We start from the raw sequence: 22453 nt of genomic DNA, 5'->3' as shown, positions 1-22453 counted from the left end.
GACATAGCAGCCAGACCTTCAATTCATGAGCTTATTTTCATAACTGCCATTTTACTATCTTTAATGTATTGTTTTTGTTGTCGTTTAATTAATCAAACTTCCAATGCTAGCCATATTATTCATGGTTAGTATTGATTGCTTACGGTGAAATTTCTTAATGCAGGAACAGAAATCTAGCTTGAAAATTGTCAGACAAAGCTAGTGATATTACCAGGATTGTGTTCTCCAAAAAGAATTTCTGCCATTGCTAATCCTCCAGCTTCACCAGGATAACCGATCCATAATATGGCTCCAATTTTATCGTCAAGCTTTGCGAATGTAACGTCCACTGGACCACCACACATCAACACCAAGATCACTGGTTTCTTTGCAGCTTTTGCCACACTAGCAATCAAGCTTTCCTGCATTCCCGGGAGAACCAAGTTCTCTCTGTCAAGCTCTTCCTTCTCCTGCGTCAGGTCCAAACCCATGACCATAATCACATAATCAACTGAGCTCGCTAGTTGCACTGCTTCACTTGTAGAGCTAGAAGGACATGCCACAGAACTGCAACCTGGTACATACTTGGTGTCCTTAACATAGCTTTGCAGCGCCTGTAATGGACTGATGTACTTGCATGGAGGACCAGCATAGTTGCCTAAGAGCGTTGTAAAATTATTTGCATTTGGACCTGTCACTCCAAGAGATGCAACTCCCTGCTTTGGAAAGAGGGAGGAGGTTGTTTGAATTCTTGAGAAGAACAATGCCTTCCCGAGCAGCTTCTAGAGCTAGATTTTGGTGATCCTGAGTACAGACTTGAGATGGAGGGATATTTCCATAGGCTTGGTTCTTTGGGCTACCATTGAAGAGACCCAGTCTCATTCTGATTGTGAAGAGATTTTGGAGGGCTCTGTTTATGTCACTTTCTGTTATTTTCTTCTGTTGTATGGCCGAGCCTGCGTATTTCTGCACGTAATTGCCGCAGTTCACATCCATTCCTGAGGTAATTGCTCAACCGATTAGTTTACATTATTTTTCTACAAACACACAGAAACTCTATTATCATGGATTCATGAGCTTATGTAATTACGTGAATAATCACAGGAAAGTCAGAAATTCTATATTTATTCTGTTACAAAATCCTAATATCTGCACCAGTGTTTCTGTTCTGTTTGTTTTATGCATCTATAACTAACATCACGTTCCTTCATATGAAGATGAAAGTCAGTGAAGGACATGCATTTATGTTGGGCATTGTTCTTACCTGCTTGAAGAACATCTGCGACAGCATCCTCAGGTGCCTTTGCATAGCCCTGTGCGTCATGGATTATCGAAACTGCATCACAGTCCGATACGATGTATCTGCTCCGTCAATCAACAACAGTACAATACAATTATAAAAGGTTAGTGAGTGACAATTGCTTTTATTTCCAGCGAATCCTATTTAGTCTTAATTGCTTAATTACTAGAAAGAATGCCATGAAAGCAACCTTCCAGCCTTTTCTTTTGAATAAACTTCGACAGAGTGTTTGCTTTAACCAATTACATGAAAACAAATTTTTACTGTTATTCTCTTTCCTTATATATATGTAAAATCTCTGTTTTTACATATACATCCCCTTGTAGATTTTCTATTTACATACATGTTTGCCTTTTAGAGGTATACATATGTAAGAACTTCATGTTAGCAAGGGCATGTACTTGACAGCAGTATGCAATTTCAAGATTTTTACTAGGGCTGTATAAATAAATACATGCATACTGTTGCAAATTTCAGATTCTTACTTATACAACCCCTGCACTAGAAGTATGATAGTAAATTACTCTTTTTCCCTCAATTTATGAACATGAAATTTCAAGATTTTACAAAGATGTTTGTTGAGTTTGATGAAGTTTAGTGAGTGGCATACCCATAGAAACCCCAGGAGGCCCTGGCGGTCTTTGACAAGAAATTATAATCAGCACAAGTTGGAACTCCATTAACTCTATTGTAAGAACACATCATCCCACTTGCATGCCCTTCCTGCACACAACTCTGGAATGGTGGTTGGTATGTGTCCGCCAAGTCCTGTGCTGTTACCTGAAACCTCATCAACACAAACAGAATTAATTGATTGAAGAAGTTCTGATTTTTTTATACTTATGCATATTATACAGCAGACTTCTCATACATGTCTAGTTTTATCAGAAGAGTAATCAGTATGCATGAAATGACCAAAAAGCCCTGTTAGTCTCTCTCTTGTTCTTTTATTGCAGTAATAATAATTTCTACTTCTTTTAATATAGATCAGCCTTACATCTCGCTCTCTCTCTCTCCCTGTCTTCCTTCAAGCCCCAAAATTTTGTTTCTTTTTAATTGATCTCCATTGGGGATAGAGTCTATTGTGATATCTCATGGTCATGTTCTTTAATCCAACTTAAATCTATCTCTAAATGCATAAAATACAATCATGTAAGGCAGAAGAATGTTACCTTGGCATCAAATGTATAACGAACAACCTTCTCCCAATTATCCAAGTCATAAGCAGTGTAGTGTTTGCAGCATGCTGAAACCTTAAGTCCAGTAGAAGAAGAAGAAGCAGTAACACCACCTTTCTTGTTATTAAATGAATCTCCTTGCATTCCCCTCACATAGCTCACTGCATACCTGCTCACCGTCTCCGGGTCCTCTCCCGGGAGTCTCCTGCCCTCTCCCCCACCTAGGATCTCTGAACACATTAATATTCGGTGCCCAAAATGTCAACCCTTCAGCTTGCCCAGCATTGTATACCGCTCTAGCCTCTGTTCCAATGACCTGCAATCATACTAACACAAGTGTTAGAGTTCTACTGTCTTGTAACATACTATTTACACAAATTTTATTCATGTGGATAAGCAAATACTTGTCCTATAAGGTACCAAAGGTTGGGGTTGAAAGAAGCAGCAGAGAGAATGACTTGAGGAAAACTAGTAGCAGACTGAATTGTGCCATTGAAATGGATCCCTTTGCCGGAGTTTCGACACACCATGCAATGACTCTGACCACCATTTGTATGCAGGGGATGCCGAGACGAGGAATGGCAGGAGCTATATCACCTAACTGAGATATCTTCTCATCCAGAGTGAGTTTAGAGATCAAGTCAGCAACTCTCTGTTCTATGCTTAACTTGGCATTGCAGAAATTGTAGTTCTTGGAGGGGATTGAGGCACAAGAAAATGGAGGCTCTGCTGATTGAACTGAGAATGATGCTAAAACATTGATGATGTTGAGGAGGAGAAACAGAGAATGATGTTGATCTTTGAGGATTCCCATATTCTGTTCTTCCCTCCCCTGTTTTCCTCTGTTTCCTCTGTTTTCACTATGTTGTGTGATATATATAGAATGAGTTTAGAGAGAGTGAGAGATGGTGGAATGACTGAAATACCCTTGAGATGTGGAAAATAGTGGTAGTCGGTGGAGGGTAGTTTGGTGTTTGTACTTTTTGTTAGGGTTGCCTTTTATGCGGAGGGATGAGAACTTTGACTCATCTTCTTTCCGAATATTAATGTGGAGTATTAATTAGCAACTCAAATTTAATAATTATTAGGAATTAATGAAAAATAAAGACTGCCAATTACATTCTTTAATTCTAAATTAATGGTTAGGTGATTTAAACTAATTCCATTAATTAATATACACAATCATTTTCATATACATAATTATTCACATTAACATACACAAGATGTTTTATGAGAATATAGATAAAAATAATAATTTATTAACTATTGCTTTTTCATTTTAAAAGAATTATTGAGGTTGTTTATTTATTTTATTGTTTATTTTTATGGTAATAAATTATTTTTATTAACATTTAAAAAAAAATACTATGTAATTACTACTGTCTTCTAATACTCCTTTTCAATATACTAAACAACTATAATTATTCACTAAACAACTACTATGTTCTTTTTTCTGTTTTAAATTTATTTTTTTAAAAAAAAATGTAATCTACATAATTATTTTTTGAATAAATATGGATAAATTTAAATGATCAAACCCTCAGTTTTTGAGCTGGTGGGGAAATGCAATACAAGCTCCCATAATTACAGTGTTGGTAATGTATTACATTTTGTTAATCCAAGCACTGTGATTTATTATCATCATTACTCCATATATATATATATTTGCTATTTATAAAGTCTATATTTTAGCAAATGGAGTATTTAACTTTATTTATTTATTTATTTATTTATTTTTCTCAATTGCATGAATTTTATATATGTACAACAGGAAAGAAAAGGTCTGGTTTTGGAGTGGGGATGGCACTGCAGTCTGCAGTTCATGTGCATATGGGGTCAATTCATGGAGTTGTTGTGAGCAATGGGAATGGAATAGGTTGGGAATTGCAATCACTGAATTTTCACTGCACACTGACAAACAAACAAACAAAACAAAAGAGAAAAACTGAAAAAGTTTATTGTTAATGCAGTGTGCCTATCAAGATTCAAGGCAAAAAAATAATGCAAGTTCATGTGAAACTTGTCTTCTTTTTAGTTATTTGATTTCTTTAAAAAAAAGAGAGAGAGAGAGAGAGAAAGAAAGTACTTGGGAACACTATTCATTAGTTGGGAAGAAGTTATATATATATATATATAAAATTGGGTGAATATTAATATTTTAGAGTAAGAACTGGGTTAGATCCTTGTACTTTGTTGATAGTGTAAATCTTGTTTTAATTTTTATTAAATAAATTAGGTTGTATTTGAATCTATGCAATAACGAGGTTAACAAACCTAAGTTAAAGACATGCATGTATAAGAGAGCTCTTCTAAGAAGTTCCGTTCTATCATTAAGAAATATGCTCAATCGCCACTTATCCTCTTTTTTTGTGAAGTGGAGATTCAAACTTGCCACTTTAACATAAAACGAAAAAATCATCCTATATATTATTTGATTATTAGTCTTTTGGTAAAAAAACTAGTTGGATTATAAAAATAAATAAATAACATAAAAAAGATGTTAATCAGAAGTGGGAGGAATGTTGAAATTAAATATATGCCCTCTCGGTACATGTTATTAGAGAAATTTAAGATATTTATAGTTCTAAAACCGAAATTGGTTGGTGCATGTCCTTGTTATTGAATGTAGATAAGAAGCCTAGAAAATTAGTGTTGCTAATTTAACAAACTTCGGTGCTTTTTCTCATTGTTTTTAAATTTAAGACGTTTGGCTACATCCATTATATTAATAATTCATAAATTTTAAAAATAAATAAATAAATAAAAAGAAACATGAGAGAGATAGATGATAAGAATGGAAAGTGAGCTGGAAGAGGATGACATGTAAAGACTTGAGAGGCTGTTGATGACTTCAAAGTCTCAAACAATACCAATCAAAAAGTGGAACCCTCACAATAAAACAAGTGGGTGTTGCTTTTGAAGTTATGTTATTCCGGAAAAAAATAAAAAAATAAAAAAATCTTTCAATGAGACAGTGATTCATGCCATACTTAGTTTCATTTGAACCAATGTTTTTAAAACCCAATCGGATAATGAAACTGGTCTCATATTCGTGGCCATTTTGGTCATTTTCTATTCAAACCCACTCTAATTCTATTGCCTTATCTACGACCATAAATAAATATACTTTATTTTAAATATTATATATATGTAATACATGTATACATAATAACAAACTTTATTATATTTTAATCAATATAATTATTCAAATATTTATTTTTATTGTCATTATGATTTACCAAACAAGTTGAAGATTCAAATAATTAATCTAGATAAGTTAAACAAACACAATCTCAAACCTTTATTTCAATCATTAATCATAAATGGGATGACGAGTAACTACATAAATTAAAACAACTAATTAAATTACTAATTATGTGGGAGTGAAGGAGACAAAATGAAAAAAATTCAAAACAAAACTAGAACTAAGTATGATTAATTTAATTTCTATAATGACTCAACACACTATTAAAACAAAAGATAAAATAAAATAAATCCTAAATGATCTGGCACTTTAAACACCATAAAGCCAGATTCTAAACCCAAGTCTAAAATCCAATATTTTCAATAAATCAAGATCAAAGAAAGATCACGAACAAAAGAAAAAAAAGAGCCTAATTCAAATTTCTTTAAAAACAAAACAAAACAAAACAGCCAGAAAACAAAATAAACAAACAAAACAAAACAAAATAAAAATCAAACCGTCTCCATCCGGCGGTCCGACTCTACGTTCACCGGCCACGTGTCAATTTGGCTCAAAATCTTGGCTATTATTCTTAAAACCTGACCGCCAGGCTTGCCTCCCTTGAAGTCGGCCCCGATCAATACCTGTCCGAAGCTAAAATACGATTTGGTGAACCTTCAATGGATGTGGCCCGTCGCTTTATTTTATTGTTTTTTAATAAAATAGTTAATTATGTCAAAGTTATACACAGATAAAGAGTTAATACCTTAATTTATATATGCCCTCACTCTATCTGAGGTTTGAATCTATCACCTAAAAAAAGTGCTTGGTATCTTTTTATATTATTTTAATACTACATCCTAGAGTTTATAAGATCAATAATATGTTTTGGAATTCAAATTTGTCGCATTTAATTTAAAAAAAAAAATTGAATTCATAATAGAAGAAAAAAGGACACCCAAATGGTCCCAACTTAAAAATATGTCATGAGTGTTCTCTCAAAACATGAGAAAGTTTGGTCCCTTGCATGAACCCTAAACTTAAAAGCATGTCTTGATTTGGTGCTTGGATGTGTAATTAGACCAAACTCAAGAATTGAATAAAAATTAAACACAATCCAATCCATGAAGTTGAAACATCAACCAAGTTGCTTTAAACCAAATTTCTTGCAAGCCAAGTAGCCAAATGACTTGAAAATGACTTTGAATTCATCTACAATAAAAACAAGTGTGACAAGCAATACAATGAAAAAGAGCTTTTTGTAAATACATTCCAAGCTATAAACCCTAAAAAGCTTGAGCCTTGAGCCCTTGCTTTATATTCTGTTTTAGGGCTTATAATTATGACGTGGACTTTAGAATACATTTTAAGCCATAAAAGGTATGATGAGAGTTTGAGATATTGTGATTATTCATTCTTTTTTAGATCTTTATATCAATATCAAGTTCACCAATTATAATTTATTTCCTTAATCTCTTTCAGAGCCATGGTCCACCTACTTGATTTGTTTTCTAAGCATTCATAAAGATGTATATGTTTCTTCAAAATCAAACCGGATTGGTTGGTTGGTTGGTGCATGGGTTAGATTTAATTTGAAATAAATAATTAGATTATGATCGATCCAAATAGATAGTTAGACATGACTTGACCTGTCTATTTGCTTAACTTATCATGTTATTAATACTGTCTATATATATATATATTTAATTAGATGAAAAAAAATATTTTTTTAATTGAGTAAATAAACTAGTAATTTATTGAAATGAGAAGAGATGAATACAAAGTTTTGAAAAACGAATAGAAAAAAATAAATAATAAAACAAAGAGGGATACATTAAATCCACCAAAAATGAGAATATAAAATTATAGAAATAAAAAGGCATAATTTTTATAAAGACAAATTTTATTACAAAATGAAATTATCCTTGATGTTAAAAGAAGTTTTTAGTCAAGTACCTTGTCCTTGATTTGTGTAGGGTACAGTCTATCTAGGTCATTAGCTAGTGAATCTAGAAAATTAAGACTTTTTTTAATCTGTCGGACAAAATCCTCTAGTTTAATATATATTTTTTATTTTTTTATTCAGTGCTTTTTAAAATTAACTTAGTTTGAACTTTAAACAAAACTCTTTCCTGCTTTAACTTTATTTTTATATATTTTATCATGTGATATAATTTTATTATATGCCACTTTTTAATCTAAACTTACTTTCCAATTATTTTTCCATAAATTATTTTAAATAAAAATTATTATATTTGGTTTAAAACAGATACAAACAAGTTTAGTGTCAGTGAATTGTCCTTGATTCGTTGAAATGTTTAATGGATAGGGTGCATGATCTAGTTTGAAGATTTGAATCTCCTTGTCTGATGCTTCAACTTATTCACACTGTGGGACCTCTAAGGTTTTTAAATATACAAATATAATATCATGCTTTCAAGATTTGAGGGTCACACCATTTAATTAAAAAATAATAATATTTTATTTTGGTTATATTCTTTTTCTCTCAATAGTCAAGCATTGGACTATTTAAGGTGCTTTTCTAAGTCTTGAGACATTTAAATAATGTCAAAGTTGACGGTGGGAAAGAAAGAAAATCAGGAGGAAATCATGCCTAATTTTCAGAAAAAAAAAAAGTTTAGTTATAAACTTATGGTGCTTATTCTAACCAATCTCATTGTGCAATGTGCTACCAATCTCGATGTGGGTTGGGCTCTTTTTTTATTGGGCTCAAATATGTCCTTAAACTTCCAATTTCATACTTAAGGATTATATATAAATTTTATTTTATACATACTAATAAAATTATTAAAGAGAATATAATTTCAGATTTTGCTAATTTAGATATATAAATATATAAAGTTTCAAACATTTTCTATTAATAAAAACCAATTTGATGAACTTGGTAGACAGAACCTGCATTCGTTGCAACTTGCAAGAAGATGCAAAATCAAAGAACAGCAGCTTTATTATTTCCACCTTAGATTAACTATAGATATACATCACAGATTCACAATGGAATGCATTCTCAGTCTTGTCTGGAATAAATACATTTACACACATCAAATGATGTGCAGAAACATTGATGTGAAAAATAATATTTGGATCACAATAAAATTTCAGCAAAACAACATTATGAGTGTGAATTGGATAAAAATTTTATGACTATGGCTCGGAATGTGAGGAAGATGCAGCTCGGTCGGCTTCGATCATTGATTTGATATAAAACTCGCCTGCTTTGTATGAGGACCGGACCATAGGACCAGATGCAACATATCGGAAACCCTGTTAAGGCACAATACAACATGAATTACAGTGTTCAAAGATATTAAACAGAAGTAGCTCAGCTATCACGATTTAAAATGTCATTGTTCTAAAAACATTCCTAATGATAACCATCGTCAATTGTCTCATAATGTTGAGCATAGAAGATAACATTAGGTAAATAATGCAATATTAAATCACATTTGTGATATTCTTGGTGATTAAAAGCAGTTGAATCCATAACGTGTGTTCACAACCTAATGTATAGAAGAATGTGCCAAAAGTTATAACGGTTACCAGAGATCATGAGCCAATTTGAAAAACTGTCAATTAAAGACTCAAGCCATAGAATGGCCATGATGGATGGGATGGCTCAAAATGGACTTACTCGAAGTTTAACAATATTAAAATTTTTGAAAGCAAGATAATCGGTTTAAACAAACATATATATATATATATATAATCAGCTGAAAGAATCTTTACCCACAGAGTTGTAAAAAAGATTGGAAGTTTGGGGATGTATCATTGCTACATTAAATGCACAATAATAAGATGTTATCTCAAATTTCTCAATGATTCAATTTTTTTTTTAACTCTATGCCTATGGTATGAAATGGCATAGGACAAGGAATTATAATTATAGGTATCATAGAAACCATTTGAGTGAAAATTTATTTTTATTGAACTATTTCAAGCATAAGTTTGCATAAATAAATCCAAGGAAGCAAGCATTAAATAAAAAAAGCAAGCAAAATGGTCATACAGACAAAACTATCAGGTATTTAGGCAGTCATGAAGAAGGATGTACCATTTCCATGCCAAGAGATTGATACTTGTCAAAAGCTTCAGGTGTCACATATTCTGAAACAGGCATATGCCGCTTTGAAGGCCTCATGTACTGACCAAAGGTCATGACATCAACACCAGCTGCTCTCACTTTCTCCATTGTGCTAATTATCTGACCAGGTGTTTCGCCACAACCCAACATTATTGAGGTCTTTGTAAGAGTACCAGCAGGAGCAAAATCTTTTGCCATCTTAAGAACATCAATTGATTGCTTAAAATTAGCACGGTGATCTCGCACTGAACCCTGCAGTTCTTCGACAGTCTCAATGTTGTGAGCAAAGACATCTAATCCAGAAGTGGCAACTTTCTCAACACAGCTAGGATCTCCTCGAAAATCAGGAACTGCAAGAAAAAGACAAAACATCAGAACCCACTAATCTCTGCAAACTTTTAAATTAGGATATGTAGAAGTGGCAACTTTCACAGTGACAATAGGAAAAGTACACAATGGGTCAATGGCAAAAGAATATTGACTTCATACCAAGTGCTTCAATTAGCATCTTTGGCTTTAAAATCTTCAGTTTCTGCACTGTCTCTGCAAAATGACCACTTCCTTGATCAAGTAAGTCATCTCGATCAACACTGGTAATCACGACATATTCCAGACCCCATGAGGCAATTGCTTCAGCAACATTTGAGGGTTCATTGGGATCTGGTGGGGGAGGAGTTCTTGATGTCTTCACATTGCAAAACCTAATTGACAGTAATATGTCAATATCATTTTCTAACATTAGCAGAAAAACCAAGTTTGATGCTTTTAAACAAATCGCAAATTATCTCCACAAAAGAAAATTTCTAAACAGACACAATAAGAATATGATAAAAAAAAAAAATCTCCCCGTATAAGGCCATAGCATTAATATCAGCATGAAAAAGGACAATAGCCTATTAAACTACCTTCAGCTCTGAGGACAAACAGAAGTTTCTTCTTCCACAATTCATACCCTTCCTCACCTCCTAAGGTCCTGCTTTGATAATTATCTGATTACAATTTAACACACTAAACATCAATAGTTAAAACTTTCCATAACTCTTCCATCCAAGTTTGCTCCTAGAAGATCATGTTGGCATGCGAGTTCTTTCTCAACCTTTATCCTAACTATCACAAACCTATCTAGTTTCCAAATTTCCACAGCCAATGCTATTTCCACTGGAGCCTGGAGGCATAGTGTTAATATCTAGAAATAACAAGCAAAATACACACTTCATAGTATTTCAAATGTTAATAAATACTAATCACACCCAATGTTCCTTCTTTCATAATATAATTTTTAACTCATATCAATGCTTAACATTTCAATGTTTGAGTTATCAATAACAAAGACACAAAATGATTGAGTTACATTATTTTTGCAAAATAGAAAGAATGAAGAACAGTACAAAGGAATGACCGTGGAAAATGTCATAATCCTGCGTCCTACCTTGCAATCCATTAGTAACATTATTCTACAGCTTCTCAGTTTATGAAAGGAATTGGTCTCCAAACGAACCATATAAATAAACAAATCCGGCGAGTTATAAAAGAGAACGAATTTCCCCGAAAATTAAAAGCAGACAAGGAGAAATCAGAACCTAACCTGCAACCTCGCGTACACGTATCCCCAAGAATCATAATCGTCGCCGTGGCCGTGCCAGTCTCGCCACCAGACCAGCACTCACCGAGGTTAGGACACTTCGCTTCCTCGCAAACAGTATGAAGCTTGAGCTCCCTGAGCTTGGCCTTGATGGCCGCATACTTGGCACCACCAGGGATGGTCTCCTTCATCCATTTGGGTTTAGGCAAGGGCTTCTTCTTCGTTCCGACCTCAACGGAATAGACGAAGTCGGTAAGCGCGGGAGAGTCAGCAGCGAGGCGACGACGGAGCTCAGCGAGGGTTCGCGGCGGAGCAGGCGGAGATGGAGATTGAGGAGAGGGCGACGAGATCTAGGGTTTGAAGAAGGGTCGCCGTGGAAGAGATGGATCGATAAAGATGAATTGGGGATTTCGGGTGGACTAGGGATTTGGTGATCGAGATGAGACCTCGGCGTTGCATCTCGTTCTCTCTCTCTCTCTCTCTCTCTCTCTTTTCTCTCTTTATTTATTTAATTATTTATTGTTTATTGTGGGATATTGATTTTGTTATCGGACATGGAGTTGCCTTGTGATCCGTGGGAGAGCAGATCTTGAGCTAAGAGTGCGGTGGATGCGAGATTATTTTCTAATCAAATGATACATTTGATTTTAACAAATGTGGACATATTAGAGATATATACATGAGTAATTTGGACAAATAATACGTATATACATGAAATTTATAAGTTATTTAAATATTTCAAAATAATAACAATAATAATTATAATGAAATAAATAAAAAATTTTCATACAAGCTTCAAAATTTATGAGCAACTATATTACACAGCATAATTTTTTTATTTTTTTTTTTTGATAAAATAAACAAGAGTCAAATACCTTAGCAGGCAATTGCCAAGAGTAGCCCGTATAAATAAATGGTAGAATACCCATATTAGTCCTTATATTTTTTTCACTTTGCCATTTTAGTCCTCTTATTTCAATTTAAGCCCTTTTAATCACTCTAGTCTTTGAATGAATGTAATTAAGTTTTCCATTTACATTTTGAACATAATAATTACTAATTTTTATTACTCATATATTCTATAAATCATATAAAAAATAAAGTATTTGTATCATTTCCCTTAATTGTGTATATTACAATGTTTATTATGGATGAATTGTGTAGTATATTAATTATTTTTATGATTAGAATAGTCTTAGGGGACTTGATTGCACTCATTCAAAGAGTAGAGGTATTGAAAGAGCTTAAATTAATGTATGAGGATTAAAAGGGTAAAATAAAATAAGTACATGGATTAATTAACATGAGTATTCTAACTAAATAAATAAAAAGAACAATATATTTAATATATGCATTATTTAAAAAATAAATAAATAAATAAATAAAACGCTAAGGTTGAAGGGATCACCCTGAGAAACCCCACAGCTTATAACAATCCCTTATTCCCGGGGGTGGTGGCTACTGCTTCAGGCGCAGCCATGGGAGACAAGAAGAAGAAGAAGAGCAAAAGCAAGAGGAACCCTAACGCCGATCATATCCTCGCTTCCAGGTACGTTCACGAGTGGTTCCTTGGTGGTGCTCCTGGCCCTCCTCTTTCCCACGACAGCGATGAATTCCTACCGCCTTTACCCCGTTACAAGGCCGCCGAACGTATCGTTTTCGAGTTTCACTCCCACTCCAAGCATAGTGACGGGTTTCTCTCCCCCACTGCCCTCGTTGAGCGCGCCCATCGTAACGGGGTGAGCTCTCTGAACTGATGATTCCGCTGATTGTTCTTTGTTCGATGTATCACCAATGTTTCAATATATTTGATTATTTTCCATTGCTTGTTGTGTTCTTCTCTTACGTCAGTGTTAGTGATGTCTGAGATGCTAGTTGTTCTGTTAAACATTTTTGGGCGATTTGTTCTTATATTTTGTTGAGGATTTAGTGATTTGTTCACAGTTCTGAAATTTTATTTCTTAAGGTGGTCTAGATTTAATTTTTAACCGTGTTGCTGATATATGTGTTTGCGCGCTTGTGTGCTGATTGAGTGTAGAAAATAAGATTTTACATGCCAATGAAGAGCATTGTTGAAAAAAGAAAATTTTTCATGTTTCTTTGCTAGCATTGTTTTTAATTTCTTTTTATTTGTAGGTGCGTTTGCAAATGGATTTATCATGTACCCAATTGTATCCCACTTAAAATAATTAATGTGAATGTAGCAGTGTGCAAGATTTTAGGATAAAGTAGCTGGTTTTACATGTCCTTGGTTAGAATCACAAGGGACCAAGGTTGGTTTTTTCTCCCTCCCTCCTAGAAAGTGACCTGAGTCATTTGAAGGGTGTCTACAGTTCAAAGTGCCGGAGCTCTTAAATATTTATTCTGGATAGAAAAGTGATTTAGTTATGTGTAGGTTATGGGAATTAAGATATATGTTGTGTCTTCTTTTGTGAGTGTCACGCCAGATTATGGATGCATAATTATAAATACTACTTCAAGTATATTGGTTTGTCTGTAACTCATACCTTAGGGATCTTTAGTGAATTTGTCAGAGCAGGATTTTGTGTCCTTATCCTATGTGAACATGCTCAGATCCTGTTTTTATCTTTACTTCCCAGTTCCCTCATCCTCATTCAAACAAACATTGTAAAGCATATGTTAAGGAATACACCCATGATTGTACTTACATCACTGCCATAGTCATCATCACTGTCATTGAAGAGACAAGAATTCTAAGTTGGTATTGGTTGGTTGAATGTTGTATGAACCTGAAGAGAGGACTAATTTTACCATGCTTGTTTTTTTATAATTATGTTATGGTTACCGGTGCCCATGACACGGCCTTCATTTGTAGAACAGGTGAAAGTACTTGCTCTAACAGACCATGATACAATGGCTGGTGTATCTGAAGCTGTTCAAGCTGGTCATAAATTTGGAATTAAGATAATTCCAGGTGTTGAAATAAGTGCAATTTTTTCTTCAAGGTACTTTATTTCTATTGCTTATCGAAGATTTTCTACTTCACTGTAATGCGATTGCATGAACAGCAGAATTTTCTCTTGTTTTGAGTTTTTTGACCAATAATACAACTATCAGGTGTCTTTTCAGACTTCCAGTTCTTGCTTCATTTCTTCTTTGTACTAATGCTTTTATAATGTTTTCTTTTCTTTAACAATTCAAAGGGAAGGTTCTGGGGCTGAGGAATCTGTTCATGTACTTGCATACTATGGAAGCTGTGGGCCTGCAAGATATGAGGAACTTGAGAGAGTATTATCTCATATTAGAGATGGTCGATATGACCGTGCGAAGAATATGCTGTTGAAATTAAGAAACTTAAAAATGCCTATTAAATGGGAGAATGTTGTGAAGATAGCAGGCAGTGGAGTGGCTCCAGGAAGGGTTCATGTTGCTCGGGCTATGATTGAAGCTGGCTATGTAGAGAACTTAAAGCAAGCCTTCAGCAGATATCTGTATAATGATGGACCTGCTTATGCCAAGTAAGAATTTAACCTTATTTTGAAGGAAACTTATCACAAAAATTAATGTCTAAGTAGGTAAACCAGTCCTTGCTTTTACACAGGGGAAGCGAACCATCAGCAGAGGTAGTGGTTCAGTTGATTTGCCATACTGGTGGGGTTGCAGTTTTGGCCCATCCATGGGCATTGAAAGATCCAGTTTCTGTTATTAAGAGTTTGAAAACTGCTGGTCTTCATGCTGTGGAGGTTTATAGAAGTGATGGAAAAATGGATGGTATAATATTTGTGCTTGAACTATATTAACGCTTCAACTTCGTTATAGCTTTTGTTTCCTTTGTTACTATACATTTGCAAAAAATGAAATCTTGTGCATTGTAGTTAATATTGGTGTTGTATGCAGTTTCTATAGAAATGTTTTATTTGTCAACCAGCCTAATTGATCTAAACTTCTGGTTCTTGAACAGAATTCAGCGATTTGGCCAGTATTCATGACCTTGTAAAAATTGGAGGGTCAGATTTTCATGGAAGAGGTGGACATGATGAATCTGATCTGGGCAGTGTTAATCTTTCTGTTCAAACAGTTTTTCAGTTTTTGAAGCTTGCTCGGCCTATTTGGTGCAATGCAGCAACAGAGATCCTGCTTAGTTTTGCTGCAGACCCATCGGATATGAATCTAGAGCACCTTACCAGATTCAGAAAACTAAAGATTCAGAGTGGGATTCCAACTGATAACAACAATAAGGATGTTCTAAGCATGTGTCTAACTTTATGGCTAACCAGTGAAGAGAGGGAAACTGCTGAGATTGAGGCCATCAGGCTGAAGCTTTCAGATACACAGTGTTGTTAGCTATGGGGACTTATGTATAGCAAATGTGATGCACATAGGTCCACATACCTTAGGGTTATGAAATTTTCAAGTTCTCAATACACCTACCATCATAATTTGTTTTCCAGACGCCCGAGTCCATCAATATAACTACTCTACAGAAGAATTGGATGGTGTTGGAGGGATATTGTCTAATAGTTTCAGCATTTAAATGAAGATTTGGAGGTATGCAAGCTTTGTGCTAGTTATAAGGCCTTGTTCCAAAAGAGAGTTGTAATCGTATTTTCTCTGTAAAACATTTGAGTTGACAAATAACTGTTCAATATGCCTTAGTCACAGAATGTAAGCTTGTTATTTTGCAAACCCATATCTGTGATGCTTTTCTTTTGAAGTCAATAGATACATATTGCTTCCATTTAGCATATGGAATTATGGTTCTCACATTTCTTATGTTAAACTTGCATTGAAAGATTTGCCAAATTTTTACTCATCTTGCATTTCTCTAGGTAGCACATTCATGTTGGGACTGGCTCAGCATTGAATTTTATTCAGTTTAGGGTCTAGCCTTTCTTACTTAATTATTTTGGTTTTTTGTAGGCCTAAAAGTAACCACCTTATATTTGTGATGCTTTTGGAATTTTATGTGACTGCTTGTTTGAATGCCTGGTTTCAGTTACACACTAGTGGAAGGAGAAGCGAATATCAAAATTATGTTTTGCTTTTATCTATCAGAAAGATATTATTGGGATATTAGCTTGTGCCTTTATGCCAAAATATTGATGATAGATGGATTAATGTTTCAATGATTTCATGTAACTTGTACGGTTATGGCCACAAAAACTAAAGGGATTCAATCTTCTCAAGGTGGTAGATTTGCCATGCTGTCATTAGTCTTCAATTACAAGTATTGTCTGCTCAATATCTATATCCCTCTTGTTTTCACAATTTGTCTCTGCATTACGTGTTATGCCTCATTTCAAGGAGATGCTGTGCAGAATGCACAGGTGTGATGATGCTATACAGGTATATTATCTGTTTGATGAACCTTCACTTTCTTTCCATGATCATGATCCAGAAGGGAACCTAATAGGAATTCTTTTCTTTTTGTATCCATCAGTGCATCACCTTTGATGACCTAAACATTTTTCACAAGCATCCTTCCAGGCTGCGGTCCTCGCGTAGGAGAAGTAATACCAACCATTAGACTTTGTGAATGCATTAGCCTAAAACATCCAGTACCTGAAATCATGAGCTAATTGTAGTTTTAGGTATCCATTTGAATGTATGCATGATAAATGACCATGAATGTTCACCAAGTACTATGTTTTCTAATATTTCCAGATCAGTAGGTTTGAGTTGCAGAAAAGTGATTTTGAATGAGATCTCTCGATTTAAATTGATTTCATTCTAAATGTTGCACGTTTCAAGTCTTCCTCACCAGCATTAGTCATTTTTATCAGTTAGCAAACCTGGAGGTTTGATTGATCCTTATTTTGAGGAGCAGTACTTCAGTACGATATGCTCTGTTTATTTACTAATATTTTGGTTTTTATTTTTGCAGCAGGCTATGATTGAGAAAGAATAGGTAGAGCCAGAATATGATTCAATGATAAAAAGTGGTACGAGACAGTGAACCTGCCTGTTTTAGTGCATTTGGATTGATTCAAGGCCAAGCAAATATATTCTTCTCTTCTGAGATTGTGGCCCTGCTAAACTTCTGCATTACCATCACCCTTTTTCCAATAGCATCTACACAAGAGATATGTCTTGCATCTTTGGAAGGACATACTCTGATTTAACACACCAGAAATGCTATGCAATAAGGTACCTCTACTTTGCCTTTTGCTCCTCATTGTGGACCAGTCTATCATTCTGTCACTCCATATCTGACACTGAAATTTGTTTTTCACTTGACAATTGCTATTCCCTTATGAGAATGAAAGGCTGGTCCCTCTTTTGCACACTACTTAACAATCTCATTAGTTAGGTTCCGCTGTGATTAGCACTGTGTGCCAGAGATTGGCTTATTGTTGCCAGCGTAGAAATTTTAATATTTCATGCTATAAAATTACTGAAAATTTGCAACATCTCCTTTTAGTTTTTATGTTTTATTTTCTTTGCAAAAAGTATGAATTTATGGGTATAAAAGTTTGAGCTAGTTTGTTCTGTGACTTGTTATATCAAAGAAGACTGCAAATCTGGCAAAATAGAAATATAATTTTCTAGGAAAGATGCAAGTATAGAAACTGAGTATGAGCTTGAGTCGACTCAGTGACTACTAGTATTTGAATAAAATAATTTGTTGGGCTATGAGAATCCTAATTTCTTAATTTTGGAGAATATATGTTCATAGGAGGATAAAATTGTAGAAATAATATGTCAAGTGGTTTTTATAATTATGTGTTAGTTTACTGATATTCTTAAAATTTGTAAAATTAGAATGTATCCATCTTCATCAATCTACTGAAAATAAAAATTGAGCAAAATGATAATTAAATGCTTGACTTAACATCACATTGACAAAGCACAGTATTATTCTATTAGAATAGAAAAACATTTAGATTGACATAAATTTATTTTTAAAAAAATTAGTAAGTTTGGACTGTTTTATTTTGTCAATTTTAGAACTTGGTCTAAAAGCAAAACATTCATTGTATGGCACTAACGTTGACTTTTCACCTCTCTATTGATCTCTTTTCTTTAATATTTCTTTCAGTTTGGATAAAAAGTCAAATATCTCCAGGTCAACGCCACAATCGTCAAGTGTGAAAGCAACAGGTGGTGGCAGCGAAGCCGTCCATGTTGTGGATGTTCAGATGAGTGCACACATGGCGCACAGTCATTGGTTGACTTGCATGATGAATGGAGTCTGATGTCAGCGCAAAGACGGCGTGGCGTGCTTTAATTGGATGTCCACCATGGACTTCTAAGGTATAATCGTCAGCACCTCTAGGTGGATAGATAAGAATGTCAAACAACACTAATCATATAATGCTCACTAATCACAAGATAATTAATTAAATAACACAAGGTTCAAAGGTGGGGATGCTTGGAAGCTTTATAAAAACCTCTTCGCAAGCTTCTCACTCTTCTCAGAGAGAAAACAAAAGAATCAAAGCAAAGGATTTCAATTTAGTGTTTCTTAGTTTACTTTTTCAAATCAAAGTTTATTTTCTAATCGAAGAAGATAGCTTTTGTTTTGCTGATTCCGCTCAAGGACGTATTCTTTCCTCTCTTTTTTTTATTACCTTAGGCCCATTTTCTATCTTTTCTGTTTTATTTTCTTTTTCAATTTTCTCATCAAAAGAGGCCACCATTTTTTCCATTTTTTCTGAAAGAAAAAGGGTGGGAAGAAAAACTGAAAAAAATAAATATAAAACTGAATCTTTTGCTTTGCTTAGAAGAAGGGAAAGGAATGTCTGCAGCTATAAATACATGCAGTAGCTTACCAGCTTTCTCTCCCAGCTCTTCACAGCAGGACTTCATGGAAGCAATGGATCCTTTAATGGCAAGTAGTCCTCTTTCCATTTCTCATCAAAATCTCATCTTTGGTTCTCAAATTCAATGGCAGCCACAATTGCAACACCAGCACTTGGTTTCAATGCAAATGGGACAAAGGGTAGGCTTTCTTGGCCCCAGACAGCAGCCCATGAAGCACACCGGCTCTTCGTTGAAGCCTGGGAAGCTCTACCGGGGTGTCCGGCAGCGTCACTGGGGGAAATGGGTGGCAGAAATACGGTTGCCACGCAGCAGAACACGCCTTTGGCTTGGCACCTATGACACAGCTGAGAATGCTGCCTTGGCCTATGACAATGCCTCCTTTAAGCTCAGAGGAGACAATGCAAAGCTCAACTTCCCAAAGCTTCAGAATAATGCAGCCCTTCTGGGTTCATTCCTGCATGCCTCTGTTAACGCCAAGCTGCAAGCCATTTGCCAGAGGATGAACAATTCTGATAAATCTGACAATTCTGTTCAAGCTGTTGATTCTGTGGTGACACCTGGAGAATCAAAAGAGGAATCGAAGACGGAGAGCTCATCGTCAGGTACCGACATCGATTGCTGCTCTTTAGAGTCTTCTTCATCAGCTCCAAAAATGGAGCATTTGGATTTCACTGAGGCTCCATGGGATGAATCAGTCAAGCTGTGCAAGTATCCTTCATTGGAGATTGATTGGGATTCATTACTCTTATGATGTCTGGTTTGCTTCTTGTTTTCATGGTTTGATTGATGCCCTCCTCTTGCAAATGAAATTTTTGGCATTTGCAGTGATTGTGATCAATCATGGTGTGGATGATGAAGGTCATTAGATTGTGACATTTTTATGTTGCTAGATCTTCCGGTTTGCTGGTATTTTTCATCTTGGCATTACCAGACACTGGATTTGGTGTCTTTTCTACATGCAATTTTCATTTGTTACTCTGTTTATCAATGTATTCTTGTTTGATGTTTATGAATTACTCTTTATCTTTTATTTGGTTATTTGGCAAACTATATATTGGATATTAAATGATTAGATTGAAACTCCTTTTGATTTTCTGAGCTGTATTCTTTGGTCCCTTTTGTTGTATTTCCAGGAAAACACTTTTTTTGTCAGATTTCTATTATTCCTTCTTTTCTGTGCAACGTTTCATGAACTCCTATGTGATGCCAAGCTGTCTAGAGAAAAATATTCCATTGTTGGAGCACATCAATATATATTTTATAATTATATTATTATTATCTTTTTTAAAAGAAGAAAAAAAGGGGAATGATTAAGTTTAAAATAAGCATTAGAGTTGGTGAGTTTATGAATCTAAGTTGATTAAAAGTTGCCTAGTCTATAAACCAGGAGGCATGAATCAAAAGGTTTGAGCTTAATATAAACAAACCAATCACTTGAGAACAACATTCTCTCAAACTTGGGCCATAAATATGCACACTTTAATTGGCTAGAGAATAAAGAAAGTAGGCAATACCACAGCCACAAACATAGCATTTTAATAAACTCCAAATACTCTTCTATTAGTCTATTTCTTCCATTGATAATCTTGTGATTAGTCATAATCCACTTCTGAGATGGATTATCTTAAAATGGTATTATTTAACCTAGATGATATTTTAATTAAATTGTTGCGTCCTTTGAAATCACATATTTATATGTAGATCGATTAACTTATTATTATTATTTTTATATAATTTTTATTTAGGAATGTGACCGGTGCCAACCACTAGTAGGCTAGTGGAATGTCACAAAAAAGACAATAGATGAATAAGCGCAAAGTTGAAATCCTACACTATAGTACTGTAACAATAGTGTTTATTTACTATTCACATGTCAAATATTATTTGTGATACTATTTAAATTAGTCATGATAGGTTCTCTATGAGACAAGTTGTATCTCTCATCTCTAAGGTTGCAAGACAAGAGTGACTTGTTAGCTCAGTATGACACCTGATCAAGTTCATAAGTTCTTAGAGGATGAATAAATTTATACACCTCTCATACATGTTTGTTCGCTGACAAACCATCAAGTGAGGGCAATGTTGTCGTCTATTGCCAAAAAACAAACAAAAATGGCTTACTTGGACTCTTTATTCTAATTAGATATTGCTCTTGTAAAACTGGTATAAATTTCTATTTAATTGATTGTGATATAACAGAGGGTTATTATCCAAAAGATGAATGAATACTTCATCTATTTTTTGTACTCCTCTTTTTTTAAAATATTTATTTTTTTAAAAAAATTAAATGACAACAAGATGCACTGCTAAATAATTTTTAAATACAATGGACACACTATAACTTTGAAAAATCATATAACAAATTAATTATTCATGAAAATAACCAAACTGAAGACGAGCATTACCACGAATATTGTCATATTGAGAAGTTTTTTAACATAACTTAGACACACTCTTCATGTTAGTGCCATTTAAGCCCAGCCCAAATTGTTTAAGAAGCCCAAGTTACAATGGTTGTGCTACCAAAGTTTGAAGCCCATTTCTCTATCTCCTCATCTCCCAAATTTATCAAAAATCTAATTATCCTTAAAAGGTTAATAATTCAACTAAATAGTTAAAAAAAAAAAAATCAACATCAAAATAGTTCTAGAAACTAAAAGTTGATGGTAATTCTTCTCAACATAATGTCATAGTCTCAGTTTCCAAATAAAACAAGAAAAGTACTTATTCCAAACACCAAACAACTTAGCTATTTAGTCAAAAAAACAAATCATATATTCATTAAAAAGCTACGCATAATTACAGTGGCTTTGCAAAGCATTTCCAATAATGCATAAATTTAGGCAATACTTCAAAGCCATGTGTGCTGAAAACTGATTCTTAACCAATGCTTTAAGAAATGAAAAGAGAAGAGAACCTTTTTTTTTTTAACCCTTCAATTAATGTATCAAGTTTAGTTAAAAATCACAATCAAAATTTGACACTTTGAATAAGAAGATATTGTGTAGGAGTTACATCATGCGTGCATGACTAGACTTTTATTTGATGTTAAAATTACAACTAAAAGATGGTGAAAAGTTTTTTCCTGGTTTACTAAGGTTTAGGGCTTACAAAGGCTAAGAGCATTCTTAATGAATTTGCTATAAGAATCTAATGACCAATCATATATATATATATATAGTTGAAAATTTTGTTATTACATGTCTATTAAATCATCTAGAAGTAAGGACTAAGATTTTTATATATTTTTCTTTAAATATAGTTGTACATGGACGGCAAAGTCTATGTAGAAATACTTATTCGGGTTTTATTTATATGTTTTTTTTTTTCAAAAGTTTTTTTTTATTGTATATGTTCATTTAAAAATCTATGAAGCATTACATAGGTTTTTGCCCAAAATTGC

At 34.1% G+C, this 22453-nt stretch overlaps 5 protein-coding genes across 9 annotated transcripts in view; 3 read left to right on the top strand and 2 right to left on the bottom strand.

Annotated features, from left to right (window-relative positions):
- LOC120261052 (pentatricopeptide repeat-containing protein At2g29760, chloroplastic-like) overlaps window positions 1–247 on the top strand; it is a 4517-nt gene extending 4270 nt beyond the window's left edge. For all 4 annotated transcript variants that reach the window (XM_039268724.1, XM_039268723.1, XM_039268722.1 and 1 more), the window contains one exon: window positions 164–247. The gene's annotated coding sequence lies outside the window, so the exon portion shown is untranslated. The remainder of the gene's footprint in view (window positions 1–163) is intronic.
- LOC120261051 (probable beta-D-xylosidase 7) overlaps window positions 1–3512 on the bottom strand; it is a 5458-nt gene extending 1946 nt beyond the window's left edge. Inside the window, 9 exon segments of the mRNA XM_039268720.1 lie at window positions 212–707; window positions 709–977; window positions 1244–1341; window positions 1890–2059; window positions 2452–2655; window positions 2657–2773; window positions 2862–2975; window positions 2977–3018; window positions 3020–3512. Coding sequence (XP_039124654.1) covers window positions 212–707; window positions 709–977; window positions 1244–1341; window positions 1890–2059; window positions 2452–2655; window positions 2657–2773; window positions 2862–2975; window positions 2977–3018; window positions 3020–3271 — 1762 coding nt within the window. The 5' untranslated portion in view covers window positions 3272–3512.
- Window positions 3513–8584: 5072 nt separating this feature from the next.
- Window positions 8585–11821, bottom strand: LOC120262311 (lipoyl synthase, mitochondrial-like). The gene is given in 5 exon segments (XM_039270401.1): window positions 8585–8926; window positions 9714–10093; window positions 10233–10444; window positions 11329–11672; window positions 11674–11821. Coding segments are annotated over 5 exon segments (1167 nt in total). The 5' UTR covers window positions 11785–11821; the 3' UTR covers window positions 8585–8806.
- Window positions 11822–12748: 927 nt separating this feature from the next.
- On the top strand, window positions 12749–16050 carry LOC120261171 (3',5'-nucleoside bisphosphate phosphatase-like). The gene is made up of 5 exons (XM_039268932.1): window positions 12749–13064; window positions 14167–14291; window positions 14490–14804; window positions 14888–15057; window positions 15248–16050. Exons 1-5 carry the CDS (start codon window positions 12804–12806, stop codon window positions 15628–15630), a joined length of 1254 nt encoding a protein of 417 aa, XP_039124866.1. The 5' UTR covers window positions 12749–12803; the 3' UTR covers window positions 15631–16050.
- On the top strand, window positions 15729–20122 carry LOC120261172 (ethylene-responsive transcription factor RAP2-4-like). Of its 2 annotated transcripts, XM_039268934.1 has the most exons (4): window positions 15729–15834; window positions 17171–17433; window positions 18326–18540; window positions 19181–20122. In XM_039268934.1, exons 3-4 carry the CDS (start codon window positions 18472–18474, stop codon window positions 19799–19801), a joined length of 690 nt encoding a protein of 229 aa, XP_039124868.1. In that variant the 5' UTR covers window positions 15729–15834; window positions 17171–17433; window positions 18326–18471; the 3' UTR covers window positions 19802–20122. The 2 variants fall into 2 exon arrangements, with proteins under 2 accessions (XP_039124868.1, XP_039124867.1); XM_039268933.1 differs by lacking the exons at window positions 15729–15834; window positions 17171–17433 and having other exon boundaries at window positions 18467–18540; window positions 19075–20121.
- Window positions 20123–22453: the final 2331 nt, after the last annotated feature.

The sequence above is a fragment of the Dioscorea cayenensis genome, chromosome 5 (genome assembly GCF_009730915.1).
Source record: "Dioscorea cayenensis subsp. rotundata cultivar TDr96_F1 chromosome 5, TDr96_F1_v2_PseudoChromosome.rev07_lg8_w22 25.fasta, whole genome shotgun sequence".
NCBI lineage: Eukaryota > Viridiplantae > Streptophyta > Magnoliopsida > Dioscoreales > Dioscoreaceae > Dioscorea > Dioscorea cayenensis.
Note: the sequence above shows the minus strand (reverse complement) of the source record. Positions and strands in the feature narration are given on the sequence as shown.